This window comes from Neolamprologus multifasciatus, chromosome 11, assembly GCF_963576455.1.
Source record: "Neolamprologus multifasciatus chromosome 11, fNeoMul1.2, whole genome shotgun sequence".
NCBI lineage: Eukaryota > Metazoa > Chordata > Actinopteri > Cichliformes > Cichlidae > Neolamprologus > Neolamprologus multifasciatus.
In genome coordinates, this window is record NC_140449.1 from 21,720,064 (window position 1) to 21,746,531 (window position 26,468).

General features: G+C 41.6%; 4 protein-coding genes across 5 annotated transcripts; 1 reads left to right on the forward strand and 3 right to left on the reverse strand.

The window, feature by feature from the left end:
* The first annotated feature begins 2,901 nt into the window (after positions 1-2,901).
* cdc42ep5 (CDC42 effector protein (Rho GTPase binding) 5) lies at positions 2,902-5,338 on the forward strand. The gene is made up of 2 exons (XM_085176173.1): positions 2,902-3,186; positions 3,996-5,338. Exon 2 carries the CDS (start codon positions 3,998-4,000, stop codon positions 4,886-4,888), a length of 891 nt encoding a protein of 296 aa, XP_085032299.1. The 5' UTR covers positions 2,902-3,186; positions 3,996-3,997; the 3' UTR covers positions 4,889-5,338.
* Positions 5,339-6,043: 705 nt separating this feature from the next.
* Positions 6,044-12,690, reverse strand: grwd1 (glutamate-rich WD repeat containing 1). The gene is made up of 7 exons (XM_085176170.1): positions 12,426-12,690; positions 12,218-12,335; positions 9,101-9,263; positions 8,793-9,003; positions 8,181-8,326; positions 7,340-7,531; positions 6,044-6,720 (listed from the first exon to the last, which is right to left on the reverse strand). The coding sequence occupies exons 1-7, from the start codon at positions 12,640-12,642 to the stop codon at positions 6,412-6,414; spliced, it is 1,356 nt and encodes a 451-aa protein (XP_085032296.1). The 5' UTR covers positions 12,643-12,690; the 3' UTR covers positions 6,044-6,411.
* Positions 12,691-13,555: 865 nt separating this feature from the next.
* Positions 13,556-16,649, reverse strand: LOC146508384 (uncharacterized). Its single transcript, XM_085176175.1, has 5 exons — positions 16,093-16,649; positions 15,604-15,710; positions 15,416-15,487; positions 14,974-15,120; positions 13,556-14,843 (listed from the first exon to the last, which is right to left on the reverse strand). The coding sequence occupies exons 1-5, from the start codon at positions 16,103-16,105 to the stop codon at positions 14,508-14,510; spliced, it is 675 nt and encodes a 224-aa protein (XP_085032301.1). The 5' UTR covers positions 16,106-16,649; the 3' UTR covers positions 13,556-14,507.
* Positions 16,650-18,098: 1,449 nt separating this feature from the next.
* Positions 18,099-26,388, reverse strand: flcn (folliculin). Of its 2 annotated transcripts, XM_085176165.1 has the most exons (12): positions 26,148-26,388; positions 25,774-25,977; positions 25,511-25,657; positions 25,193-25,414; positions 24,947-25,113; positions 24,770-24,861; positions 21,829-21,992; positions 21,511-21,624; positions 20,988-21,111; positions 20,749-20,874; positions 19,136-19,238; positions 18,099-18,724 (listed from the first exon to the last, which is right to left on the reverse strand). In XM_085176165.1, exons 2-12 carry the CDS (start codon positions 25,975-25,977, stop codon positions 18,517-18,519), a joined length of 1,671 nt encoding a protein of 556 aa, XP_085032291.1. In that variant the 5' UTR covers positions 26,148-26,388; the 3' UTR covers positions 18,099-18,516. The 2 variants fall into 2 exon arrangements, with proteins under 2 accessions (XP_085032291.1, XP_085032290.1); XM_085176164.1 differs by having other exon boundaries at positions 25,193-25,657.
* Between the last annotated feature and the right edge of the window lie 80 nt (positions 26,389-26,468).

The window sequence follows — 26,468 nt, forward strand, 5'->3', positions numbered from 1 at the left end:
AACAAATGAAATGGAAACCTGTTGAGGACATTGTGGTGACTTCAGTGATCCCACTTTTGCAGAAAAGTCTCTCCTATTTGTCTCTGTAATCTAACAGATATTTCTGCACTACAACTGTGGCAACATTTTTCTGTGAGTGTACTATGTGTATACCTACCAGTCAAAGTCGGTTACCCGTCCAGTTCACATGGCCTGCTGCCACCCTGAGTGGCAGAGAAGTATGTGAGGGTGGTGCAGGGCATGTATGAGGACAGCAGATTACATTTGCTGATTACAACAGGGATCTGCTCCGAGTCCCTTATTGTTTGCAGTGGTGATGGTCAAACCTACTGTGATGTGTGATTTGGAGGTGGTGTCATTAACACAAAGACAGCTGGAGTTGGCAGAGTTAAAGAACAAGCACATCAGAGGGACAGCTCAGGCAACACTGGACTGGATGTACTGGACAAAGGATGTTGAATACAGAGCTGCCAGGCAGGATGAAAAGAGGAAGGCCACAGTGAAGACGCGTAATGAAGGAGGACATGCAGGGGGTACGTGTGACGTACCCCCTGCATGGAGGCAGAGGCAGAGGTGGCGACCCCTAAAGGGAGCATCTGAAAGAAGAAGTCATCGCTAATATCAATCAACAATTACTTATACAGAGCCCCCAAAATTAATCCTATTATCAGCACCAGTGTCAGTTTTTATTCACAACATTCAACAAGTTTCACCACAGTTGACCGTGTCTGGCAATGAGTAATGAGGGCAGCTCTTATTTTAATCAATGATGGGCAACAATAGCTATTTTTTTTTACAGTTCTCATGATCCATTTTTCCCCTTTGACTTCCCGTGAAGCACACACAGCTGCAGGATGTGTGTTTGTGCTAGTGTGAGTACTACTGAGGGGAGGCGAGTCATTTCCTGCCTTAGTCGTTTCCAGAAATCCCCCCACCACTACACACACACACACACACACACACACACACACACACACACACACGTGTTTCGGAAATGAACATTTCTGAAAATCATCATACATGTCAGCATACAATGAAGTTGTGATGTCTTTTAAAGGAGAAATCATAGGGTTAATCTTGGGGGCGTGACGCTATCAAACATTAAACTCTGATAAGGAAAGAAAGACATGCTGCTGCGTTGCTTTTATTGTTGACACATGAATAAAAAAAAACAGAAGTGCTCCTTTTCATCTTAAATGTAAAGTAAAAAGTAGGCCTTCAACAAGTAATCTCATTTTAAGGGTGCAGCTTTTGAAAACAAATACCTCACTTCTCATTTCTCACAGTGAAGGAAAATGTGCCTAAGGCTGAGTGAGCAGCTCGTTGGCTACATCATCACCAAACTATGTTTGGCATTTGTGACGAGAAATCACTCACAATGACTCAGTAACCGGTCCTATTGTATGAATACCTTGCTGTGGTAATGTTTCTGTTTGCTTTTACCCAGGGGAGGAAGTCTGATACTATCCTAAAAAGCATCTCTGCTCTACTCCCGTTGTCGGCCCAAAGTCAGGGTTTGCCCGGCCTTTAAAAAAAAAAGAAAAAAAAAAGAGGAATCCTGACTTAGTGCACATGTAAATGATGTGGTTAGCTATGTGAAATAATTATAAGGTGGACACCCTTCAAAAAATATGAGTGTGTCAACCGGCCTGTGTGACTGCATTCCTTTGAAGACATAATTGCAGGTATTCTGTCCACCCTACATCATTCAGCATGACATCAAAATTGTTTGTTTGCTAGTGTAGCTCAACTGAGTTAAAACAGTGTGCAAGATGTCAACACAGCACAGGGAAGGTACAACTGAGGTGCTGTTTGTCTAGGAATTGAAGCATTTTAGGTTTTTTTTGATAAAGTTGTACAATTTTTAATTGGTCGACAGAGCACTACAGCAGCATATGTCACACTTACATTGATAAATAAGAGCTTTTCATCTTTAATCAGGGAATATGAAGACAGCTCTGTCTATTAATTGGATTGTGTTGCGTTCATGAGTAATTTCTGATTTCTCTAGAAAGAACTGCCACATTTAAGAAATGAAGCCAAAGAACTGCACTACTTAGATGATGCTTTGTTTCTCTACTTATCAAACCCAATTAATCCCAAATAGCTAGGAGAAACGAAAAATGGAAACAACAAATAAGAGCTGGCGTCTCGTGAGGTTGAGATGGTTGGGGTTGAATGGTAAAGGTTGGAAAGTCGGACAGTAGAGAGTAAGATGAGAAAAGACTTAAGATATGCCCAAAGTTTGGAAAATACTGTGCTATAACAGCCAAAAATAAAACACAATCCATAACCCAGGAACTGAAATCAGTAAATATAGAGCTAAATTAGAAAAAATTCAATATGACGAAAAGAATCTCAATAAGGGTAAAAAAATAAATAAACTGTTAAAAAATAATAAATAAATAAATAAAACAAATGACCTTAATCAAATAGAAAAAAGTGAAATAAAACAAAAATAAATAAGCTAATAACTAAAGATCTTTTGTATATAATGTATATAGTCTTGTATAGCACAAAACACAATAAATGTAAAAAAAAAAAAAAGATAAAACGATTATTTCGTTCATATTTTTTATATTCTACATTTTTATTTATTTTAAATAGTAAATAAAGCTACAGAAGCAATTTGCGAGCTATTAAAAAGTTAGGTGGTCCTTCAAGTAAAATGAGAAGAAACGAACCCCAAAATTGAAGTAATTCAGAAAATGTGTGATTAGTGAGCAGGACTCGGATGTTTTTGGGTTTTTGTTTTTTAGCAGTATTTAAATTTTGGCAACATTCCCTTAAAAAGATCAAACACACGCACACCTCGTGACAGGAGCCATTCGTTACATTTGTAACTAAACTCACTCATTCACAGAAACTCTGAATCAGTTTAACTGTGAACACAAACCGGGCAGCAGAGAGGTCACGTTCGTGGGTCTGGTTTATATTTAACACTGCGCGATAGAGTCGTCAGCACTTTGATCCAGCTCGCTCCAATAACTGGCGCGTCACTTCCTCAGCCCGTGCCCATCCCTTTGGAGGAAAAAAAAGAAAAAGAAAAAGAAAACTCACACAGGCGGACGACGGCGAGAAAAAAGAGCGAGGGAAAAGTTGAGAGGGAAGCGAAAGCGAAAAGCCAGATGAAAAAGCTGGAGAGTGGAGAGGGAGCCAACCAAAGACCAGAGTTCACGCTTTAAAGTAAGTTTTTTTTTCTAAATACTTTACATGTTTTGGTGGCGCCCACACTCAGTTGATAAGCTGAGTTTTACATTGATCCACACGCTTCTCTGATTGGTTTATCAATACCCGCATCTCCCATTACCAATACTTCTTAGAGCTGGATATTTATCTAAAGAACATTTACTTTGAATTGTTATTGGAAAACTTTGAGGGTTGGGCTTACAGGCCTGCAGCCCCCCTCCCCTGCAAAACCCATAACTGCAGCCAAACGTGGAGACGCTTCAGTCAGAGTGTATAACATGTTATAAAGGTGACTCGAGCGATTAACAAATATAATGTGCAGTAATGGCTAGCGCTTATTCCATTATTAGCCCTTCTTTTTAATTAAATAATGTTATAATGATCTCAGCAGGAGCAGGGTTTAATCTAATGTCCACCGGTTGTTTTTAACTTAGAGATCTACTTTTGTAGAAACTGTTTAACCGTGGTTTCGTCTACAAACACCCCTGAGGGCAGAGAAAAGTATGTGCTAACTTTGCATAGTGTTCTTCAAGTACAAGTCTCAGCATGGCCTTCACAGCTGCACCAGTGCCAAAACGCTCACTGGTTTCCCACAATATTGCACAACATGGTGGATTTTCAGACTGGCCTGTCCTATCACTGGAGTCTCCATTGTACACGTGCTTTTTGAACTTTTTGTTCATTCACTAGTTGTTGTTCTTTTTGTGTCTTCATTCAGGAAGTGCTGTCATAACAAAACAATTGAATAATTCATCCTTCCTTTTAATTTTTGCCTTCTTCCTTCCTTTACCTGCCTTTCTTCACAGTCATGCCACTCCACAAATCATCCCGGGCCTCTCGCCTGGACCCTACCATGATCTCAGCCCCGCTCGGTGATTTTCGTCACACGATGCACATCGGCAGGGGAGGAGACGCCTTTGGCGATACCTCTTTCCTGTCCACTCTTGGCCCGAGTTCACCCAAACCTGACCCGGCGAGTCCTGGGATTGTTTCTTCTTCCTACCACAGTGATCTTAATGCAGATGCACCAGAAAGCCCGCAGAACAATGAGCTTCGGCACTCTGACTCAGTGTCTTCATTAAACCTGGACCTAGACCTGGACCTGGGTCCATCTATGCTTGGAGATGTACTAGGCGTAATGGATGGTTTGGGGCTCCACTCTAATCAGGAGGTAGTGGAAACAAAGCAGGGGAAAGGGGCTGCGGGGATGTCTGTGAACAGGCAGAGAGAGCTGAATGGGAAGAACTTGGCAGAGCATGACGGAATCCAGGTGGAAGACAGCAGGATACCAGATGTGAACGGGATGAAGCTAAAGGGGTTACGACCAAAGGTGAGATTCAGCGATAAACGGGAGGAGATCATTCGTCAGGCATCGGAAGAGGAAGAAAGTCAAGGGTTTGACTTCCAGGAAGAGGATCAGGATCTGGAAGCATGTAATAGCCCAGTGAGGAGTGAGAGCCAGAAAGGCAAAAGTCCAGCTGATGGAGGTGAAATTGAGTTCACCAATCACAATGCAGATTTGCCGCCCAGTCCTGCCTCGTCACAAAGCTCAGAGTATGAAGGGGTCACTCCATTGGACAGGAGGAGGGTTGGCAGCTGCCATTCAGAGACTGATTCAGAGGAGGAGGAGGAGGAGGTGGATGAAGAAGGACGAGGCTACACATTTGAAGATGAGTTTGATGATGAAATTGGTTTATAGGGGATAAACTACACCAACAAATCTTTGCTGTCAAGTAAATCAAGTATACTGTATTTTCCTTATTTCATCATTCCTCCACCAAGGACATACCATGTGTGACCAAAGATGTTGATTTGGCCATGAACCAGATTACGCAAAAAATACAAAGCTGAATGTTATTAAACTTTGCGGAGAGTTGGAACACGAGCAAAGGACATACCAAATATGGATCCAGATGACCTCGTTTCAAATTACAGAACAGGATGCTGGCCTTGGTGGAGGACTGCGTTCTCAGAGTACCTTTCTTTTTCGGTAGCTTTTGAATGGGAGGTTTAAATACAATATATCTGACTTCAAACTGGATTTTTCAGAACTCAATGAGACGATGTTGCTCAACTGGAAAAGACATTGTTTTTATCTACCAGGGTAACAGATTTGCAGAAGACTTGATATTTGATCAGAAAACAAAAATTAGTGAGCCGTTTTGGTAATGAAAGTGAAAAGTTTGCGACACTTTTATTTCTTTTCATTCCTGGATGTTTTTGCTTTAGAAATCAAAGCTGAGCGGAAAGTTTGATTGAAGCTAAATTAAACTGCATCGATAATTAATTTCTTTTGTCTTTGATGTCTTTAAAGGGAGCTATACACTTACATTATTGTACTTACATTCATCATATTGCATGTTTATTAAAGTCTTTGAAAAGGTCTTCAAAGGGTTGCGAGAGACGGCGTCTATAAATAATTACTGTGAATGTGTCACATTCCAAATCTTACAACGGCTCAGACCAAATACGACTTGATATCAGAGTGCAGTTATTTAGCACAGCTGTTCCTTTAAGGCCGTGGGGCTGGGTTAACACTAAAATGCAAAGACAATCATGTGATTTTAAATCAGGAGCAGCAGTGGACTTGCTATATTTTTGCTTTTTTGTTGTTGTGTTACTTCATAATGCTGTAAAAGGGAAATACCATTCAACTCATGCTGAAAATGCTGGTTAACACATTCGTTAGCCTGTGGTTTCACAAAGATTACAGTGAAAAGAATAAAGCGACTTCAAAAAGATAGAAACCAGCCTCGGCTTTTGTTTCAAGGAAAGTTGCTGAAAAGCTAAATGCCTGAGATCCAACTATAGCAGGTAGCTGCTGGTGAGAGTGAAATTTCACACACATTAATACTGAAATAAAAGTGTTTTATTTTATCATTTTCATAATGATTCCATTTATATTAAAGGTTAGAGATGTTTGACAGGAAACTCACTTTTTCCTTTAGCAATTCAAAAAGTAAATGACAGAGCAGTCAAGTTATCAAAACTGTATTTTAAGCATGCAGGTGATGCCTAAAAGAGTTCAAAAGTCTGTAAACATACAGGCTGAAAGTTAAACGGGACCATAATGTGGTGCCTTTGTTGGAAAATAAATGTCAAAAAGCTGAATTATTACATACACAGCTTATTTATATACATTACAAGTTTCTTAGTGCTTGTTACACATGTATCAGTCATGTAAATGCAAAACTATCCATTTGTCTCTAAAACGCACAAATGCTATACGGATATCGTCCTGAACACGTTGAATCCCGACAGAGCCGTGGAGACCATCATGCCCGGCATCTGCGGGTGCCAGTGGATCTCCTTGATCTCAGACTGACCCTGGTGCAGGAACAGCAGCTGAGGGGGAAGGTCCCTGACCGCCTCCACCCTGGCGCCCACGTCGCACGACTCCACAGACAGATCCCACTGGCTGACGATGTCATCGGCGCCTGAGGCGGCGAACACGCTGGAGTCCACGGGGTTCCACTCCACCGAGGTGATGGGAGCGCTGTGCTGCTTGAAGTTGGCCACGGGACACCCGGTCTACAGGAACAGGAGAGCAGTGAGGTGTGACAGCTGTTCATACAGTTTCAGCTCAGTGGGGTTTCACTCTGAAAACATACTAGGAGCAACCACTGAAGCTTTTTTGTGAACCGAGCAGTTACTGTCATGCTTCAGGGCCTGCTTGAAGAACAAAAGGACTGGGTGTGCATCAGAAGGGTGATCTGTGCTCATGTTTTTACCGATGTACACAGAGGTGGCTAAACTCGTCATTATGGGGGAAAGGGTTAAATATGTCGCTCATACGGTGCAACTAGGACTTCGTGTGCTGTGAAAGTTTCATTCAGCTCTCTGTAATAAATCATGTAAATGTTTTTTCACCAAATATATTAAAATAGTTTCCTGATTTAGAAGGGAGGCAACAGCTAAAGCTATTATTATTACTCAACTGTACAACTAATATTAGGTGGGGCAGGAACACTAAGAGGAGAGACAATCTGACGGCACAAGCCTTAAGATTGTTTTCCATTTAACACTAATCGTGGGTCACAGTGACATGTTGGCACACTGATAATAGCTCTGTTATTGTGAGTGCAATGTGTGTTTAATTAGACTTGCATAATTATCTTTAGATGTATTGCCTCCATTTATTCTTTTGTACCTTAAACTGTCGCAGATCCCACACTTTCAGGAGTCCATCGTCCCCTCCTGACAGGAGGAATGGTTCGCTCCTGTTCCAGCTGATTACATTGATGTCCGATGAGTGAGCTTCATTGGCTGAGAGCATTGAATTGGGCGGGGCGCGGATGTCCCAGATCCGAATAGACTGATCCACTGAACAAGATGCAAAAACCTGGTAAAAGAGAGTCCAGATACTTTAAGTTTACTTTACAATAACTATTAACACAATAAGATCCAACAGCCTTCCCAAACAAGGAACTATTTCCTCTTAAGAATTTACTAGGGGAGGGCTCTGGTGGGCTTTGCATGCTTAATGATCCTTACTGCAGCAAGAAGTTTTAGACAAGACTGTACAAGTTGAAAAGCCCCGAGATTCAAAAAATAAATAAAGAATACTTTCATAAATGCAAACACCCAGTCTTATAGGATGAATATTGACATGTCACAAACTGGTTTGGTGACTAACTGCTGCGCTAAGACTCGCGTAATTTACATAGTTTGGGCTGTAATTTGTTATGTCACAACTCTGTGGTGCCACACAGCAAGTGTTACCATATTCTATTTTTACCACGTGCCATTTAACAGCAAGTTTCCACAATTCTGCTCCGTGACCGCACCCAATTTTTTCAAAGAATTACCCACACATCACCAGGGACTTAACCTCAGTGGAAGATACTTAGAAATGTATAGACATCACAATTCTTAAGATTCAGACCAGCCGCTCCTACTAATGTTACCGCTGCGGTTAAGGGTGCAACAAGCGAGCGAGCACAATCTGCCAAAGTTTGTGCCACTACGTCACTGTTGGTGTACAAACATACTGTAGCTTCTGTAGGCGACCACTGCAGATCTTCCACAGACTTTGTGTGGGAGCTGAAAGGTCGCTGGTCAATCTGCCAGGAAGTCCCCCCCTCCCGCGGCTCCCACACATGGATGTTTTTCTTGCAGTCCCCGCTGACAAGCCGACCTGCCAACAAAACACAAAACTATTAACATTTTAATCTTTGACAGACATCTATGCAATTCTTTATCTCAGTCAATCGCAGCTTTCAAAGACATGCAAATAAAAACAACCCGTTTACATGTTTAAGAGGAACTTGTGTTCTTCTTTGTGGACTTCCTTCCAGCGTTATTCTTATAAAAGCCCACACTGGCATCTTTTCACTAAAACTACTGCACGTTTTTAATCGTAGCTGATCACTCTCTGACGTATACACCGGTGTTAAGAACATGGGAACAAAAATATCTTGCACAAGGTGGAGACTGTTTTTATCATGTCAATCAGATAACGAAGTAGTCCAGGTGCAATCGGGGACCTGGCTGCTTGCACAAAACAATGTTGCCACACAGGGTGAGCTGAAAGGATGCATGTTTTGCTTTGCTTTTGTTTTTTCACATCTGTATAGCAGACTTACAGGATAAGCCTCACGTACCAGGAGCTTTAGGCGACCAGTCAATTGCAAAGCCTTCAGTCATGTGCCCTGAGAAACTGAAGAGCGCTGCTGCCTCCTTCTGCTGTTTGATGAACGCAGCCATAGCAGCAGAACTGTGGACGGCCTCCAGCTGGGATCGGAGATCAAAGATTTCTACCTGTCCCTTGTCTGACCACACAGCGGCTAATGACTGCTCTCCAACCTGAGTCACCTGGACGCCAAGAAGCAAAATTAGTCGAATCATCAGAGAATTAAGAAAAACTGATGCACAAGATACTGATTTTATTTACTTATAAACATCTGCATACCCTGACTCTGTTAATCCCCCCATAGTGGGGCATCATGGCCAGTTCCATCTGTGGTTTCTTTTCTTCATCCTCCTCCTCTTCATCACTTTCCTCATCGCTGCTCTCTTCCTCCTCTTTGTCCTTCTCTGTTCCATGAAGGTTATACATGCGCATGACCAAAAGTCTGCCAAAAAACAATTAATTAACAGTTAATTTATTGGCATTGATTTCTGGGACATACCCCGGTCCAAAAAGAAAAATCAAACTATCCTGTATCAGTGTGCTTCATCTTTGAGTGCTTGAGATTTTCCAATAACCTTTAATTGACCATTGAAGTCTCCACCGAAAGGAGACCTTTCAGGGGATGAGAACGAGAGCTGACATCACAACAAAACTGAAACTGTGCATCACAGGAAAATTAAACCAACAAACAAATAAAAACAACATTGTGGCGTGGTCTATAGTGAAGAGAGTCAATGCTTTAATGTTAGCATCGAAAAGAATCTTCCCTTAGACATTAAAGAGTTTGCTTTTCTCTGCTATAAGCAACACATTTGGTAATAATAATAATAAACATGTACAATAGGAAAAATGGGAAAATAAGGGGAATTTAACATTACTACACATGGAAACGTGGCAATAATGCGATGATTTTGGATGAAAGGACACCTGCTGGGGACACCTGCACAAAGCAGCTTTTTAAATAAGGAATGAAGTTGTTGGAGGTCTTAAATTTAAAGAAATTAAAATCTTGCCCACTACTCCTGCAATACTGGTCTAATGTAAAAACATCCATCCTCTTATCTAATTAGAGGTCTTGAACCTGAATGAATGTGTGTCTCCTCCTGGCATCCAAGCAGGGATCTTTCACAGGTATTACTTATTGTTACTTATTATTAAGGTTAATTATGGTTATTTTTTTCCTTTCAGCTGCTCCCTTTAGGGGTCGCCACAGCACATCTGCCTCCATCTCTGGCTTCCTCCTCTATCTCATTAGCCGTCTGCATGTCCTCCTTCACTACATCCGTGAACCTTTTTCTGTGGTCTTCCTCTTTTCCTCCTGCCTGGCAGTTTAGCACCCTCGCTTGTACCTTTCCTTCTTTTTCATTGCCTTCAAGCAGACCTTCCTTACTCCTCCTCCTTTTTCTTTGCCCAACAGTAGCACAATTTCCGCCAGCTGCCTGTCATTAACCCGGACCTTGACCGGGCCAGTACATAAAAAGCTCTCTTGATAATCTGCATATTTGATTTGCCGAATGCCGTTCCTGATGCAACCCTCAGCCTTTATTCGAGCTTGGGATCAGCACTTGCAGTAACCTGGCTTGTGGCCCACCGTGTCTGGCATTGGTATTCTTTTATTGTTGTGTGAATGAGAAAGTGTGAGTGAACAGAGTTTCTACAACATCTACACGTTTTGTTTTTTTTATCCCACACTGTGATCAAACTATAGTCAGACTATAGATGACCAACTTAATCTGTTACACAAACTCATTGTCTTAGGACAACTTTGCCATGAATTAGGATAAAAATGCAACTACAAATACCTGTGTTCAGCTCTACTGCTCGGCACATGGCTGAAGCAGAGCGGAGCTGCTGTTGCTTCTTAATGTAGTGAAGCTTAATGCCTGCTTTCAGCTTTTTGAACTCTTTAACTCTCCCTACTCAATACTCCAGAGTAAACAGACCAAGCGCTCACTTTGTGCTACTGATTAGCTGCGTTACAGTGATGTGACTTTTAAAATTAGAGTAAGCCAGCCTTTATTCTGTGAACTGTCCTAGTAATAATAGGGAGAAAATGGAATATTAATTGTGGCCTCACGGCTAGAAGGTTCAGGGATTTGAACCTCCCAACAGACTGGGTGGCGCTGCTCTGTGTTTTCTTTTAGCTCACTTTCTCCTACAGTTGAGCGGCTTACAGTTAACTGGTGACTTAAAGCTGGGTGTGAATATGAGCATGAATAGGTGTCTGTCTCTGTAGCTTCCACAGCTAAAAAAACAAAACCATGGAAGTGCCAAAAACTACAGGTGCTCAAACAGTCGCTTCAGGCTAGCCAAAGCATTAAAATGCCCAAATCCAGCCATGAAGCTACCGTGGTTACATACTGGTCTCTACAGCCAATCTCTCCCATTATAACAGCTGTAGAGGAGTGTGTGTTAATTTAATAACTCACCAACTTGGATTTCATTTGGATGTTTTTCATAACTCTGACTCCCAGCTGTGCCAAGATCAAGCAGCTGCAGCCAGCTGCTGTGTGCCAAACTTGTTCGTGCCATTTGGCACATTTTTAATAGAACAATCCGCTGTGTGGTATGGAGTGTCCAACAACTGTATGCTTCATTTTTAGGGAGAAAAATTCTAGTATTTAGAACAAATTAGTAGTAAACACATTTAAACCTGCAGGTCTCACAATTCCTCAGCTTGGATAAACTGGAAAGTTACCTCAGGGCATCCGGGCTAAAAGCTATACCAAATCAGCATGCATACTCACACCCCTTGGGAAAAATGGAGCGGCTCAAAGTACCCAATTAGTAATAATAAGGAATTATATTTGTCTGGGAGGGTTGCACACAAATGGATGCAGCTTCCTAACCAAGCTTTTTAGCATTAGTGGAAAACAGTCCAGTCCAACCTCTCACGCAAAAATGAACACGTCCCACTGCAAAAATGCTTCCCTCTGCTTATGGTTTTTGTACTTGCTCTTGTTAAATTTAAAAAATATCCTTTTGCAATCACTTTACTTAATTAGTCTTGCTCTTAAATAATATTTGCAAGCCATTATTTTATCCTCTGGTGCTGTGTTTGCTCATTTTAACTTTGCCTAAATGTTGTTATGCAACTGCCATCTGAATGCGTCTGCTACGAATAAATATGTATTTAAAAATGGGGGGATGGGGGGAGTTTATGGGTTTAACTTGCCTCTTGCACAATGTCAGCTGGGTAAAATTACTCCAGGCCAAACATGACAGATCATTCTAAAATATATTTGCGAAACTAACCACTGACACCAGTTTAAACGACCAAAATAAACACACGGAGGTGCAGGACATTCGGCAGGACCTTTAAAAATGGTGCTTCCGGATTAAATGCTGAGTGCCGACAGTAATGAAGATGTGGGTTAAAGGTCAGTGGTCCTGTACCTGTTCTTCAGAGCTGTGTCCGCCTGCGTGCCCGCACAGAGCAGCATGGACAGGGGAAACTGCTCCCTGCTGTCTCCATCTCCATCCCTTAAGATGTCGAAGCTCAGGCATGGAGCACCTGAACATAAACAACAAGATAACTTAAGCCCAGAGATCCCACATGGTGGAAGCGTGAACTTCATTGGGAGTAATGATGACTTTAACTTGCCTGTCTGGCACTCGTGATACATGCGGTACGCGGAGCGGTCCATCTCCAGCTCCTCCCCGGGCTCAAGCGGCTCGATCCCGGGCACGTACACTTTCTTCTCCTCCTCTCCCTCTGCCCCTTCCTCTTCCATTTCCACCCCTTCGTCCTCATCGCTGCCCGCTTCGTCCATCTCCTCCATCTCGTTTTCCTCCACGGCGTGCTCACCGGGCGCAGACATCTTGGCAGAGGCACGGTGTGGCGTACTTCCGGTGCAGGCAGCGGCCACGTGGTTTAAACGCCGCTCACCCTCCTCACCAGTGGCGCCCCTCTCTCCCTGTTTACGGGAATTCAGCTGACCTCTTTGGCAAAAGAGCCCCTGTTGCCAGGAAAGACCAGGCTTGCAATTGTTTGTCTCACACTGTAAGCCCAGAGGATCACGTGAACATTATTAGCGTGGACACTGTTAGCGTTAGCTACATGTAAATGTTCTGTTTCCTCCCTGAAAGATAATTAGCCTTTTGCTTAAGAACATTTGGGATCGTGTCCATGCACCGATCAGTAAAGAGTCTTCTCCTCTGAGTCATGATTGTGTGATTTTATGAGATTTATTTGAATGTGCTGTACTACATCTTACGCAGCACAGCCTGGTACTGACAGGGGGCTCAGCAGCCCCTGCACCACTAATGGGAAGTCAGACTTTGACTCACAGCTACTCACTGGCAATAATTTATAGATAGTTTTGCACTGATTCTATCAGGGTGTTGGGAAACTGCCATAAAAGCTGCTATGCTAAATTCACAAGAATACTTGGGCAATTTCTCTTATACACGTTTGTCTAAGCACGTGTTTCCTTCTTTCTTTTTACATTTGTGTTTGAATTTCATTATTAAAATTATGGCAGATTCTCTTGAAACCTTCTCTGCTCTTTTAACAAACACTCACATATACATTTAAGAGATTGTGAAACTACTCGGGGGGTTCTGTCAGGACAAAGGTGTTTCTTTCACGTGTAGCTGAGTACAAGTAGAGACAAGTGCTTTTTTAATACTCATCGAGGTCTTTGACAAGAGCCATAACATCCCGGGCTGTTCCACCACACATTCCTCTGTCATCTGCAACTGATCTCTTAGACTTTTTATTTATTTTTTAAAAATTTTTTTTAAACTAAAGCTGCAGAATATATTTGAAGAGTTTGCACACAAAGGCTGCCTCTTTACAAGAAAATCTACGGTTGAGTTCACACGAATGCAGACTCTTGCAGTTGGAATGCAAGATTAAACACAAAACGTAATCTCTTAAAAGCAGCAGGGACAAAACTGTAAACATATAACTCCAACTGATTAAATACTTTGCTGCTGCAAATAGCAGTACCACACTGCAAAGTTACCAATGCAAATTTGGCAAGCATTGTACCTGTGATTGCTCTGCAACTGTAGTTTTATTAATATCATAAGTTAGTGCTGATCATAGGCTACAGTATCATTATGCAAGCATTACAGCTGTAATTGGCGGTCCACTGATTTTAACAACTTCATAAACTGTTGAGTTTTTCAGTGTGCCACAGTGCATAATCATTTTTTACAAATGTGGAGAGAAATGACAGTATTTACCTCTAAAATGTGGCGTAAAAGTGTCTTTAAATGAAAAAAAAAATTAAATATGTATATCCCAACACTTAAGCACATTTACTTAAGTAGCCTAACTGTAAATTTACATTCAAAATACTGTAATAAATATAACACAGACTTTGGATACTGGCAAGTTACACCAAAAGCTAACGATGCATATATCTAAATGTCTTTAATTTATTTTTCTGTACAAAAGTAAATACATATACATCCATTTGTAAACAGTGGCAGGCAATGCCCATTAGCAAGAAGAACATAAACCATAGATAGCTTGCTCTAAATAGTGATGCTATTGGATTACATCTGCGATATCACCTCTTACAGAGCGCTGTTGGACGGCGAGACTGGTGGTTTGCTCTAATTTTGTGCATCAGATGTAACACTTGAGTTTCACAAAGCTTACCACACCGAAACACAAAGACAAAAACTTAAGAAAACAGTCTTCAGTGCCTATAAAAAAGACCCTTTTTGACAACTATGGTAGCAAACACCAGTAGAGTCTTAATAATAAGGAGCTCCAAACAAATGCAGAATATGATGGGGGAACCCCACTGGACAGTGGCGGTGTGTCTACAATCCTGCCAGATTCCATATTGTCTACCGCTCTAGTGGTTAAAAGTCTGGCCCTTGATGGGCTGTAGTCCTTCCTTTCAACAGACGGTGGCAAGTTGGGCAGGGTGCATGTTTCAATTGAAGGTGGGCACCCAATTTGAATCCACCGGCTAAAAAGTTCTGATGTTAACTTTAGGAGTTCTTCTGGAGAGGAAGACACCCAGGAGAACTGGGATAAGTCTGTCTCCTCCCGAAACATCTGCAGCAAGGAAACAAGAAAGAAAGATCAGTATTATCAAGACAACAACTCTGACTAACAAAGTCATGTTTGAAACAGCTACTTGATACTGAAGCGAGCAATGTCACGACAAGAAAAAGAGAATACGTACTTCCATGTTTCTGTTCTTGCTAATAATTTTATCCAGTGTCCGTGTAAGTTCCACAACAAGAGAGTGATTTAAGTGTTCCTCCCAGAGGTTTGTCAGGAGCACTTGCCAAGAATTATGGAGGACATACGCAGCAGGGAACACGCAACACTGCGAGGAAAAACGGAGCAACACAACAACCCCAAAATTAGGACTAGCATGTAAAACACATGACAAATCACCGCAAGAGCCACACAAGTAACCGTGTTACGAGAGAGGCTGGAGGCCACTTGGGACAACAGACTGTTATTAAACAGAGCATGTGACTTGTTATAGTGGAAGACGACCAAAGAAAAAAAGCAAGTAATTATTCTCTTTAAAAAAAACCCAAGTGGGCTTCAGGAGAAGGTTAAAATGAACAGGATATATAAGATCTATATGAGCACTTCCTATATAAACAACTCACCGGATCGGTGTCACAGAGCATGTGTCTTGTATATCGATGCACCACATAGTAATCCTTAGGAAACACTGTGCGCTGAAGGAGGGAGAAAAGAGGCAAAGATGAGAAGCCAGATACCCAGAAGGACCACACAGGTCTACATGGACATAGAAGTAAATATTTAGAAACAAAGTAAAGAGAGTTTCACTTACAAAGCCTGCTGAACTCGAATCGATGGTCCCTTTGATATTTTTCACACCTTCCAGGTCAAACTCACATCCACCACATGGGGCAGTTAGTAATGACAGCAACAGTAGAACTGTTGGAGACATGATAAGAGGGAAAGCCACAGAAAACAAGTCACATAATTGCTGGAAACTTTCTGTGGTTTGTAGCTTGTTCAAACTGCATAGCTACTAAAAAGAACATGACATCATTTCCTGTGTAAATTAGCCATTTCTTTCTTTTTTAAAAAAAGAAAACAGCAAGAAACACTGGGCTACGATTGCAACATCTCTAATTTAATTAGGGCACCAGAAACGGCTGTAATGTTTCAAAGTGGCGCAAAAAAAATCAACTTTGATTCACCATTTAAATCTCACTGTGCATTAACCAGGACTGCTGTTTCACTATAATCCCACAGACATTTAAAAAGGGTGAAAAACAGACAAAAATTTAACATGAAAATAATAGTTTCTCACCTCGCAGTGTCATCGTTTTATCTTGACTGCATGTCCATTTCTCTTGTTGACAGCAGTGACTCTGCAGGCAAGCTTCACTGTCACTCTGTAAAAGGCGAAGCTTCCTCCTGTGGTTTTTTTACAGGTCTTTGAAAGAGCAGGCTTCTGTCTCTTCTTCGTCACTGCTTGATATTTAGTCTTCCTGTTCACATCCCTGAGATCATCCCCTTCTCTTTACTTAGGGTCCTTTGGTACTTTCCATGCACATGCCCCACTTGTCACCTCACATCGACATGCTCTCTCACTTTGGGTTTTCCCACTTGAAGCCAGGGTGGCTGCAGCCTTTCACTTTGAAAGCCTTGTTTTCTATTTTCCTTTCTAAATCTTTTCTCCTTTCTCTTTCTCACTACTGACCTAGAATTTTCCTGACCTTAAGCCACTCTGTCTCCGTCCCTTAAAAGTGGTTAATGAATAAAGTGCCAGAGCTGACCTCTTCCCCTGGATTTCTCCCTATCCCTCTGTATCCTACTCAGACACAGGCACAGCTCAAAGTGAAAGTGCTCCGCTCAATTCTCCCTTTATGCGTCGGCCACTCCCACAGGCACACGTTTTACCTCACTATTGACTGACCCGTCTCCCTCCCTTCTGCTTCCCACATTCCCCAACACCCCCCACCCCCATCCTCCCGCTCCCACCCCCATCCTCCCGCTCCCAACCAGGGCCGAAGAGGCTTAGTTATGCAGTCAGAGCATATGTTTTTCATTTGGATTCTTCCCCACACCTCTCTGCCTGTTGATTCTATCAGTCTCTGTCCCGTAAGTCAGTGCGCAGTATCATCCCATTAAGTCATCCATTAACAGTCAGTTTCTTTTAGAAATAAGGATCACATTCATTACATTCCTCGAAGAGCTAACGAGAAAGATTGCAACACTGAATTGCCAGAAGATGCAAGTCATCCCAACATGACTGCTTTCTTTAGTCATTAATGTTAAAATTAGCTTTGCAGAGTTGGATGGTATGATTGTGATGCGGAGCACTGTGCACAGCTGTCATCATCCTGTCTGTAAAGTGTTGTTTTGTGGCCTCAGGTTATGCAAAGCATCACGTTGGTTTTGGATATCAGTCAATGTCAACAGAGGAGTTGATTAATGATGAAAGGAAGGAAGTCGTTATTCTTCATGTTTGTTGGATCATAAGCCAAAGGACAGAGGAAAATTTCCCAGAGAGGTATCTCTACTGACAGGAAAAGGAAACCAGACAGCCGCAGCAAGCGAGGGCTCCATATTCCCCAAAGCATGACTAAATCAAAACCTCTTCACTTATGCTACGTTTATAATGATAGACAGAAATATCTAATCAGAGTGCCGTCTTCCTGGTTCATACTGCATTTAAAATTCAGAGGGAAGTAAATACGCAGAAAATTTGTGAAGCTGCTGCAGATGAAGTCCACACATGTCGGAGCGTAGCTCAACAAATGAAATCCAGATTTAATAAAAACAAAAGAAGTGCATTCCTTTAAAAAGGAAAAAAAATAGTCACTCCAGTATATGCAAACTCACTTTTTCCTTCATAATTAGGACTAAAACACAAGTTTGAAACTTAAAATTTTGGGGTCATGAAAAAAAAAATTCAAAAACAACCTCCAACTTAAACAAAGCCACATTTTACTGAGTAAAGTCTGCGAGCTTCAGCACATCAACAGGCTCATATAACTGGCATGGAAAAAACAAAAAAGCAGATCAGAGTGACTGGCTTATTAAAAGCCCCAAATCCTGCCGATGTGGTCTTCTGTCCCGGGTCCTTGTTATGCAACACTTTTTGTATGTTTCAGGACTTGGGGGAAAAAAAAAAAATTAAAGTGCTGTCTTACACCACTTAAAGCTTGCTCGCAGGAAGGCCTTCAAACGAGTGGGAGGTGATGGAGAAACAAAAGGTCTCCACCTCCGCTTCACTTTCCCTCCCATTTTCTTTCTATTCACCACAAGGTGGAGCCAACCATGGGTCGAGAAAGGATGTCAGGCTCAAAGTTTACATTGGTTTTATTTTAATTTAAAACATCAGCAGGAGTAAACAAAGTGCAAAGTCTTCTTTTGTAATAAGCTAAGCTTTACATATCTGTATAAAAAGGTCTCCTATAAGAGTTCCCTTTGGCAAATAATAAAAGCCCTCATGCATTATCCAAACTGATTCTACTTGTTTAGTGAGCAAGATAATTATCATCGTTAGATACACAACAGTTACTGAAAACAACCATAATTGACGAGCGAAACCCTTTGTGTCATCCGTTCACAGTACTGTCATTAAATGACAAGAAAAAAACCCCCAAAACTAAACAAATTAATAAAAGAAAACAAAACAAAACAAGGGGAATGTCAAAGAAATGGCATTCCCCCTCATTTCAGCTCCCCTTTCTTTATCCTAATCTCCTCCTCCTCCTCCTCTTTGTCACTGGCTGGGCTCCCTCTCCCCTCCTCGGACAGCTGTCATTAAATGGCTCTTGTATGTTTTGCTAAGTCCAGTCATCCAGTACTTGAGCAGCCTGACGTTGTCCTCTTCCCCGGGCCCCGTAGCACCGAGGAGTGCCAGAACCTTCTGGGTGTCCTCTCTTCCTCGACCGTCCACTTTGGAGAACTTGAACAGCACTTTGACTTTACTGAAAAAACAAATAGATCACACTTAAGACTAATTATGCCTTCCTGAAGAAGACAGAATTTGGAAATTCCGAGTTTCCAGTGGGAATCTTTGTGTGGAACGCCCTCTCAATAAGACTTCCCACTTGGAAATATCCTAAGTTAGCAATCCAAGATGGCAGTACTGAATGTAAACAACAGTAAAATTATAAACTTTTAATCTGTACTGCAAGTGTTGTGTGTTTTTGACTCATTAAATAGTGAGCAGTGATCGAGCTCTATCCATTAATGTGTTTTTCCTGTTTCTCCCTGAATGGCTCTACCTTAATGAGAACCTAAACAAATTCTGTTTTTGCTGGCTTTTTGTAAAATGCACTGTTCCGACATCCGAGTTCTGAAGTATCTGGAACGTGGCATAAAGGAGCTTTACTCACTTCATCCACTCCTCCTTCAAACACAGCAGGCAGTGAGACACAACATCCACCGACAGGTTCTCATTGCACAGAGCGACCTCCAGCTTGTTCAGTAATGCTGGACCTGGAGAAAGAGGACAAAGATTTAGTCAGTGGAAGAACCATGTGGGAAAGTTTAGAGAAAAAAAAAGAAAAGAGTCAAGCAAAAGAAAATTAAAAATTCTTAGTAGGTGATTGGTTGAACTATTTGTGTATAACCGTCTGCAGTGAGAAAACGTCAACAAATCAGACTGATGAACCACAGGATGCAGAGAGCGCGAAAAGGAAAAACAGGCCGCGGTCTGAGTAGCTTTATGAGCTTGCAAGCAGTCGCTGCAACCAGCTACGCAACAAATGTTTTGCTGTTTACTCGAACGGTTACTCATTATCATGTTTTAGGTTTCTGTAGCTTTGAAGTTTATAATTTGGATTTAGTTTTTGACCCTTTCTCAGGTATGCTGGTATGTTTGTTGCTTTTGTGTATTCTGCTGTGTGTGTGTGTGTGTGTTCCTATATAGTCAGAACCCTTTAAAGGAGGGGTGTCAAACTCGTTTCACAATGCGGGCGACATACAGCCTACTTTGATCTTAAACTCCCCTCTCTGTATGTGCGAAGAAGTTTAACTTCACGTTTAATCCCTGATATATGTTGGTATAAGTTTTTTGACATAATAAAGTAATGGGGCCCTGTTTTTGTAAAGGAATCTAATGTTAAGAAAAAAAGGCAAGAAATTTCTATAATAGATAGTGATTAATGGGAACTTTTTTCATTTATGTTTTACTGAATTAATAGAAATTTATTAGTAGGAATCGCTGTAAAAAACTATGTTCGGTACACCTGTAAAACCTAAAACACACCTGTAGCCATGACCTTCGGACTCCAAGTTCATCACAGAACTCCGATTTGCCCAGAACCAGTTTGGTTTGTTTACTGGCACAAAGTCTGAAGGCGTGTGAGATGGATTCTCTGATATATATTCTGTGGAAACAACTAGTTTCTGTTTTCGATGCAAATTCTTCAATTTTTTTAATGGATTCCTTAACGCTCTTGCTGTGTCTGAGCATTTTTCTACTTTCACTTTAACAGCTGTTCTGACTTAAACGAGGGTTAATGAATCAGGAGGGGAAAAAATCTATCCTTTTCACTGATACCGAGTCAGGTGATGATAAATGTAAATTTGTAATCTCTATAAATAGATTCTACATATAAAGACGTCTATTTGTAATCTGCTTTTAGTCCAAGTGGTATCGATCAATTAGGCTAGAGCAGGCTGGGGTTACATGGCTGTAAGCTTTCTGTGTGAAGAGTAAAGGAAGGATGGCATTTGTCAAGATGGAAACCTGAAAACATCGGCTGCCGTAGAAAATGAAGCTTTTTATTATCGGTCTTTTAATTTACCTGACTTTGTAAAGAATGAGCAAAAAGCAGAAAAAGGAGGCAACGAACAGAAAAACGCCGACTACATAGGAAGCCGTTACCTTTGGCCTCAGAAGATTAATCAGCAGTCAAGCTGATGGGTTCCCAGACTGTAAATTGTGCAACGCTAACAGAGGCAACAAACATGCAGCAAATTAAATCAAGACCGATGCACTCACCCCTGTCTATAGGTTGTGTGTTGGCACTGGTGATGGTGAACTGATAAAGTGAGCTGATGTCGTCTTCTCTTACAGCTGGGATGTGACAGCTTCTCTCTGAAGTGACGTCCACGAGCACCGTAAACTCTGAAGAGCAAATCAAAGCAAAATTATTACAGTTTAAACTGCAAATACACATCTACAGTTTTTGACAGAGAATCTCACACAGCGATCTACAAATCTCAAAGAGCTTCTTGCACCTGAGGAGCTGACGTGAGCTGGAATAGGCACATCGGGGCAGAGACCCAGAAAGTTGCACTTGTAGGCCTCCTCGTACTGAGAGCTGTACGCCATGGAGCGCACACAGCCTACCGGGAGCAAAGACTAATGGGAAAATAGAGAAGTGAGTTAATGGCCGTGATGATACACTGTTTGATCTGGCTAACATTCACACAGCCTCGCTGTCTCTGCTTACTCATTAATGAGTTTTCTACTAAAGAACTGTGGTAAAGAAACACAAACATTACAGTATGAACTAGTCTTAAAATTATATACTGATAACATTAAAAATATATCTTTCAAGTATTCAAATAAAAAAATAACCACAAAGAAAACCCCAGGAGAGCATGTAGTCGCAAAAGAAAAGGTCAAAACTGTGCAATAACAACAGCATTACACCCTCACACAAATAGTAGGCGCGCTCCCCTGCCCCAAAAGTTCATGTTTACCCATATTATAATACAACGCTCTATCTACAAAGGCCACACCACTGGAGCAGAGTACCTTTAGCACTGTAAAAGCTGACTGGATGAGAACTGGATCTGCACCTCTCCATATGACCTGATTTCCCATGAGCACGTGCCAAACTAGCTGTCGAAAGTCAGGAGCCCCGAGGACCTGCCGAACAAACCACAATGTTTACCAAGCAACAGCTCACACATACAGTGTATGAGCTCTTTTTTTAACCAATATGCATCACTTTACCATATAAATGATTGCAAAAACACGTATTTTTCTTTATTCATTCAATCTCAGTTTTCTATTGCTGTTCATGTTTAAGTTGGGTATACATTAGCAAACTACAAATGTGCTTAAGTTCACCTGTCTCAAATGCCTCAATGACCTAAATTTTGGACCAGGTAATTCATCCAGTTTTGTATCATCGCTCAGGAAGTTGTGGGCCAGCTCGGTCTCTGACAGGTGCCTCTGCGTCTTTGAAGCACCTCCTTCTGCTCCCTCCCAGCAGCTCATTTCCTCCTCTTGCTCTTTAAAACACATGACATTAAAAAACAGAAATAGCAAATGCTTTCAAGCAAAGGTTCATTACAAATGTGGGGAATTTCCGTAGGAAACTGTGATAAACGGCGGTTCATACACCACACGAGTCATACCTACACAACTATCATCATAGTGCACACATGAGGATAGCTACCCACTGTTTCCAAAACAAAAAAAAACAGACTCTGTTAGTAACACCTATGACCTGCACTGCATAGCGACCACATTACTAAGTACAGTGTTTCAACTACTTGGTAACACAAATATCCGGCCAACTCACATGATAGCAACCCTGTTCATTTATTCATGTAGTCATGGTCAACATGACCTGCTGACGTTTAAAGTGATCATCATAATGGGGAAGAAAGGTGATTTATGAGACTTTCAATGTTGCATGGTGGGCTATGGCCTGGTCTTAGCAGTTCTGCTGATGTTCCCACACAACTACACAGAGTTTACAGAGAATGGAAAAAAAAAGAAGAAAATACAGAGTAAATAAAAAAGGAAAAAAAGAAAAGAAAATATACAGTAAGGAGCAGTTCTCTAGGTGAAAATGCCTTTTTGACATCAGAGGAGAATCACCAAAACTGGACAACTTCCAGTTGGAAGCTTGGAAAAATACTGCCTAGTGATGAGTCTCACTTTCCGCTGCAATATTCAGATAGTAGGGTCAGAATTTGGAATAAATAACATGAATCCATCCTGTCTTGCATCAACAGTTCAGGCAGCTGCTTGTGGTTTGGCCCACATTTTCTTGGACTTCTTAGTACCAATAAAGCACCATTTAATTGCCACAGCAAAGATCGGCATTGTCATAAATCTGAAGCAACTGTGTGATGTTGCCATATGTCATTATGAACCAAAATCTCTAAGGAATGATTCCAGCACCTTGATGAATCTTTGTCACAAATAATTAAAGCACTTCTAAAGGTAAAACAGGACTCAACCATCTCCTAGCAAAGTCTATGTAATGAGTGTCCATTTGGTGTATAAATTAACAGATTCTTGGTCATATGACCCAGAATAGGATTTAAAATTCCAGAGCTAATACTGTCAGAGAAAGTTTCACTGTAAATGTTGGGTTTCTTTTTTTGTACATGATATTACTGAATACTGACTGGAATTGTGTAAACTCTCTGGAAAGTTGGGATGCTTTAGTGAATCACTGTTTTTCTGGCGTCTCTCCACAGACTCGTCTGGTGATTCACACTTTCACCAGAGCTTTCTCAGTCAGATGATAAAAACCATAAGCATGTTGTTCAAACTAATGACATGCTGTCATGAGTTTAGGTTAATTTAAGAACAAAATGAACCTAACCACATCTAAAAGAAGTGGTTTTTAAACATTTTCACACACGTTCCACTTCAGAAGCTGAGTCAAGGTGACACTGCACATTTTTTTAAACCAGTCATCAACAAGAAAAAACGGATGCATGTTGAATTTTGTTTAAAAGCTTCAGCAATTTACATCAGAAAACTCCTTTTCGCCTATTATCCTTTTAAATGCATTTTTTCAACTTCATATTGTTCATCTGGTTGTCTGAGCCCCACCAGTGGGACATATAATTCACTCAGAGAACCACAAGAATTTGCTGGTTAGAATATCTTTCTGCCCTGGAACACGGTTCATGTTCCAGGGTAGAATAATTGCACAGCCAACATCTTTAATGACTTTAAAAAATAAGAACTGGGTGCACCAGTTTGGCTATAAACATACATTCACTGTTGTGCTGAAGGTTCTACAAAGTCTTTACTTGACAAAGGCCTATTAATTTTCTCTCGTTGCCAGCATAAAGAGATTTGTTTGACAGCACTCATTGGATTAACCACTACTCAGAACAATGGGAAAGTCAAAAGAACTCAGGGAAGATCTAAGAAGAAGAACTGCAGATTTACACAAGCTGGGACGGTCTCTTGGATCCATTCTAACCAACAGATCAGAAAATACACAGATTTGAAGGTTATCAGTTAAAACCATTGTATGCAAGTACAAATTGTTCAGATATGTCACCACTTTACCAGGTTCTGTAAGAAGACCCAAACTGTCACCGTCAGTTGATACTGGAAGACTTGAGCCAGGAAGCACCAAGGCTCAAGTCTGCCTTGAAATGTCAAGCATTGTGCTGTAAGACCTTTTGACTGACAGTCAAATAATATGTTGTACAAAGTGGATAGGATAATGAAGAAGGATGACTAACTCCACGCAGTTGGCATTCCCACAGAATAATGATCCTAAACACATCAAACCTGGTTTTGGAAGGGATAAAGCAGGCTAACACTAAGCATCTGAAATGACCTTCCCAAAGCCCTGACCTCACTCAGAAAATCTGTGGACTATGCTTATAAGCTGAGCTGGTTCAACGAACCAACAAATCTAAATGAAGATGGGTCAACTACCCAGCCCCCAAAATATGCCAGATACTTATTGAGCAATTAAGGTGCAACTTCCTAAGGAACATTAAACCAAATTTTAGAGGGAGTGTATGTATATATTTGAGTCTGTATGTATACTTTTGACACTGTGTGGATTAGAGAAAATCCCAAATAAATTCAATCTTGTACATTCAGTTCTTGCTTTTTAAAGTCATTAAAGATGTATGCTGTACAGTCATTCCACTGTGGAAAAATAACAGTTCAAACAAATCATTTAAAGCCCAAAATTACTATGAGATTCATGTTCATGATGAGTGTATGCAAATTTCTGATCACAACTGTATATACATAAATAAATATCACGCCTCTTAATCGAGGTCAATGCATCTACCCGTTTGTCTCTCTATGAGCACCAGAGTGTCCTCGGTGGGGGCTCCTTCCAGGAGCTTCTCCGTCAGACGGCTACCACAAGCTTTAAGTAACCTGGAAGTGATGTGAGACCACTCATTAGCCGGGTGAGAGACTGACTGGAAAAAGAAGAACAGTTTCTTTGAACCTAATGACTCACCAGCTAAAGGAGGAGTGCAGGCTGGCCCAGAGGTTAGGATGCTGGGTGAGCGAAGTCAGCGATCGGGCTGCATTGCCACTCCTTTGGTGTGGAAAAACTGCAGGTGAAAATGCGCTGTTCATCCTCACAGCTCGCTGGGGACAAACTCCCTGTTCATTGTCAAACACCTAATGGAAAGGACAGTCCAAAGACATCAGAAGCACTAATAAGTCTGCTGAGTTTATTATGTTTATATACGTGCTCTACCTTTAGAGCTGTGCTCTGCAGACTCTGTATAGTAAGCTTGAGGTGACGCAGCAGGAAAGGCCAGGAGTTTATAAGGTAGATTCTGTCCATGGCTACCATAACAATACTGTACCAACGCTGGAAGCCTCTAGCGAGACTGTCTTTGATAAAGAAGGTGTGTGAGAACACAAATCCATGTTGCTCGTCTCCAAAAAAAATGGGCCCTTCACGTCCGGGACACACCTGACACCAAAACAAACAGAAAACATAACGAAGTATGTCAGTAATCAGCCGATTAAAGCCCACAGACAACACCCACATAAACATGTCACTAATTACCTCACAGCTGAGACTGCGTACGCAAGCCTGTCGGACCACACTGAAAAGCTGGGGCTGTCTGGGGTGCTGGTGGCTCAGGAAGCGGATGCCTGTTTCATCATCAATGCTAACAAAGCCCGGGTGAGATGCAGGCAAGGATCGGCAACCCTATGAGACAAAGAAAAAAGGAAATCAGTACTTTAAGGCTGAAAATTAATGAAGGAACAAATAAAGCGAGGGATCCAAGCATCTGATAAGGTCACAGTCAGGCCTCTTCTACTCACCTCACACATTTCTTTCTGTGTGGCTGAGCTGTTGGCCTTCATGGTTAGACCTTCACCATCACGGTCACCATCTCGGTCCCCTGGCATTTGGGCACCTACCTGGGATGAAGGGGATGGGGAAGGCGGGTGTAGTGCCTCAGTGCAGAACAGGGTTCGAGGGCCATGGAGCTCACAGAAGTGACAGAGAGCCACCAGAGCATTCATCTGAAAGAACAAGACAAGTTTTCATATGTTTACTGTGCTAAAGATGTCTGATTTAGATCAGAACACCTACAGTCATGACACCCACATCTAGTTCTGGTTAATCACTGACGTTGCCAGATTCCACTGGGGTTAAAATACGGGTACAGCTGGCAGTATCAGACGGGTCTTACCTTCAGTGCAGAACCAAGTTCAACAAATGACTGGTGACACTTCACAAAGAGGCATTCATTGGACGTAGTGTTCAAAAAGCCGTGCCGTTAAAAAAAATAACAGCGCCGTGAAACAAAATCAAATCTTCATCGAGCCTGTATTTTAAAAAGCCATCGTTCCTAACATTTTAATTGAGGCTTTCTACACTTTGTTGTCCTCTGTGTAGCTGCCAGCAGGCAACAAAAACAGACCTCGTCACATGATGCAGAGTCACGCGCTCGGGCACAAATGACGCGTGGCTGCCAACTGCTGCTCTTTTTCTCTGTTTTATCCGTCGAATC

Coding starts and splice junctions, on each gene's coding strand:
- cdc42ep5 (XM_085176173.1), top strand. CDS start 3,998: ATGCCACTCCACAAATCATCCCGGGCCTCTCGCCTGGACCCTACCATG.
- grwd1 (XM_085176170.1), bottom strand. CDS start 12,642: ATGTCTGCGCCCGGTGAGCACGCCGTGGAGGAAAACGAGATGGAGGAG. Junction 12,336..12,425: donor GTATCACGAGTGCCAGACAG/GCAAGTTAAAGT, acceptor GTTTATGTTCAG/GTGCTCCATGCCTGAGCTTC. Junction 9,264..12,217: donor GACACAGCTCTGAAGAACAG/GTACAGGACCAC, acceptor GTTTTTTGGCAG/ACTTTTGGTCATGCGCATGT.
- LOC146508384 (XM_085176175.1), bottom strand. Junction 15,488..15,603: donor ATTCGAGTTCAGCAGGCTTT/GTAAGTGAAACT, acceptor TCCCTCCTTCAG/CGCACAGTGTTTCCTAAGGA. Junction 15,121..15,415: donor TGCTCTGTGACACCGATCCG/GTGAGTTGTTTA, acceptor TTTTCCTCGCAG/TGTTGCGTGTTCCCTGCTGC.
- flcn (XM_085176164.1), bottom strand. CDS start 25,977: ATGAATGCTCTGGTGGCTCTCTGTCACTTCTGTGAGCTCCATGGCCCT. Junction 25,114..25,192: donor TGCAGAGCACAGCTCTAAAG/GTAGAGCACGTA, acceptor CCTTTCCATTAG/GTGTTTGACAATGAACAGGG. Junction 20,875..20,987: donor AGCTCACGTCAGCTCCTCAG/GTGCAAGAAGCT, acceptor TTTGCTCTTCAG/AGTTTACGGTGCTCGTGGAC.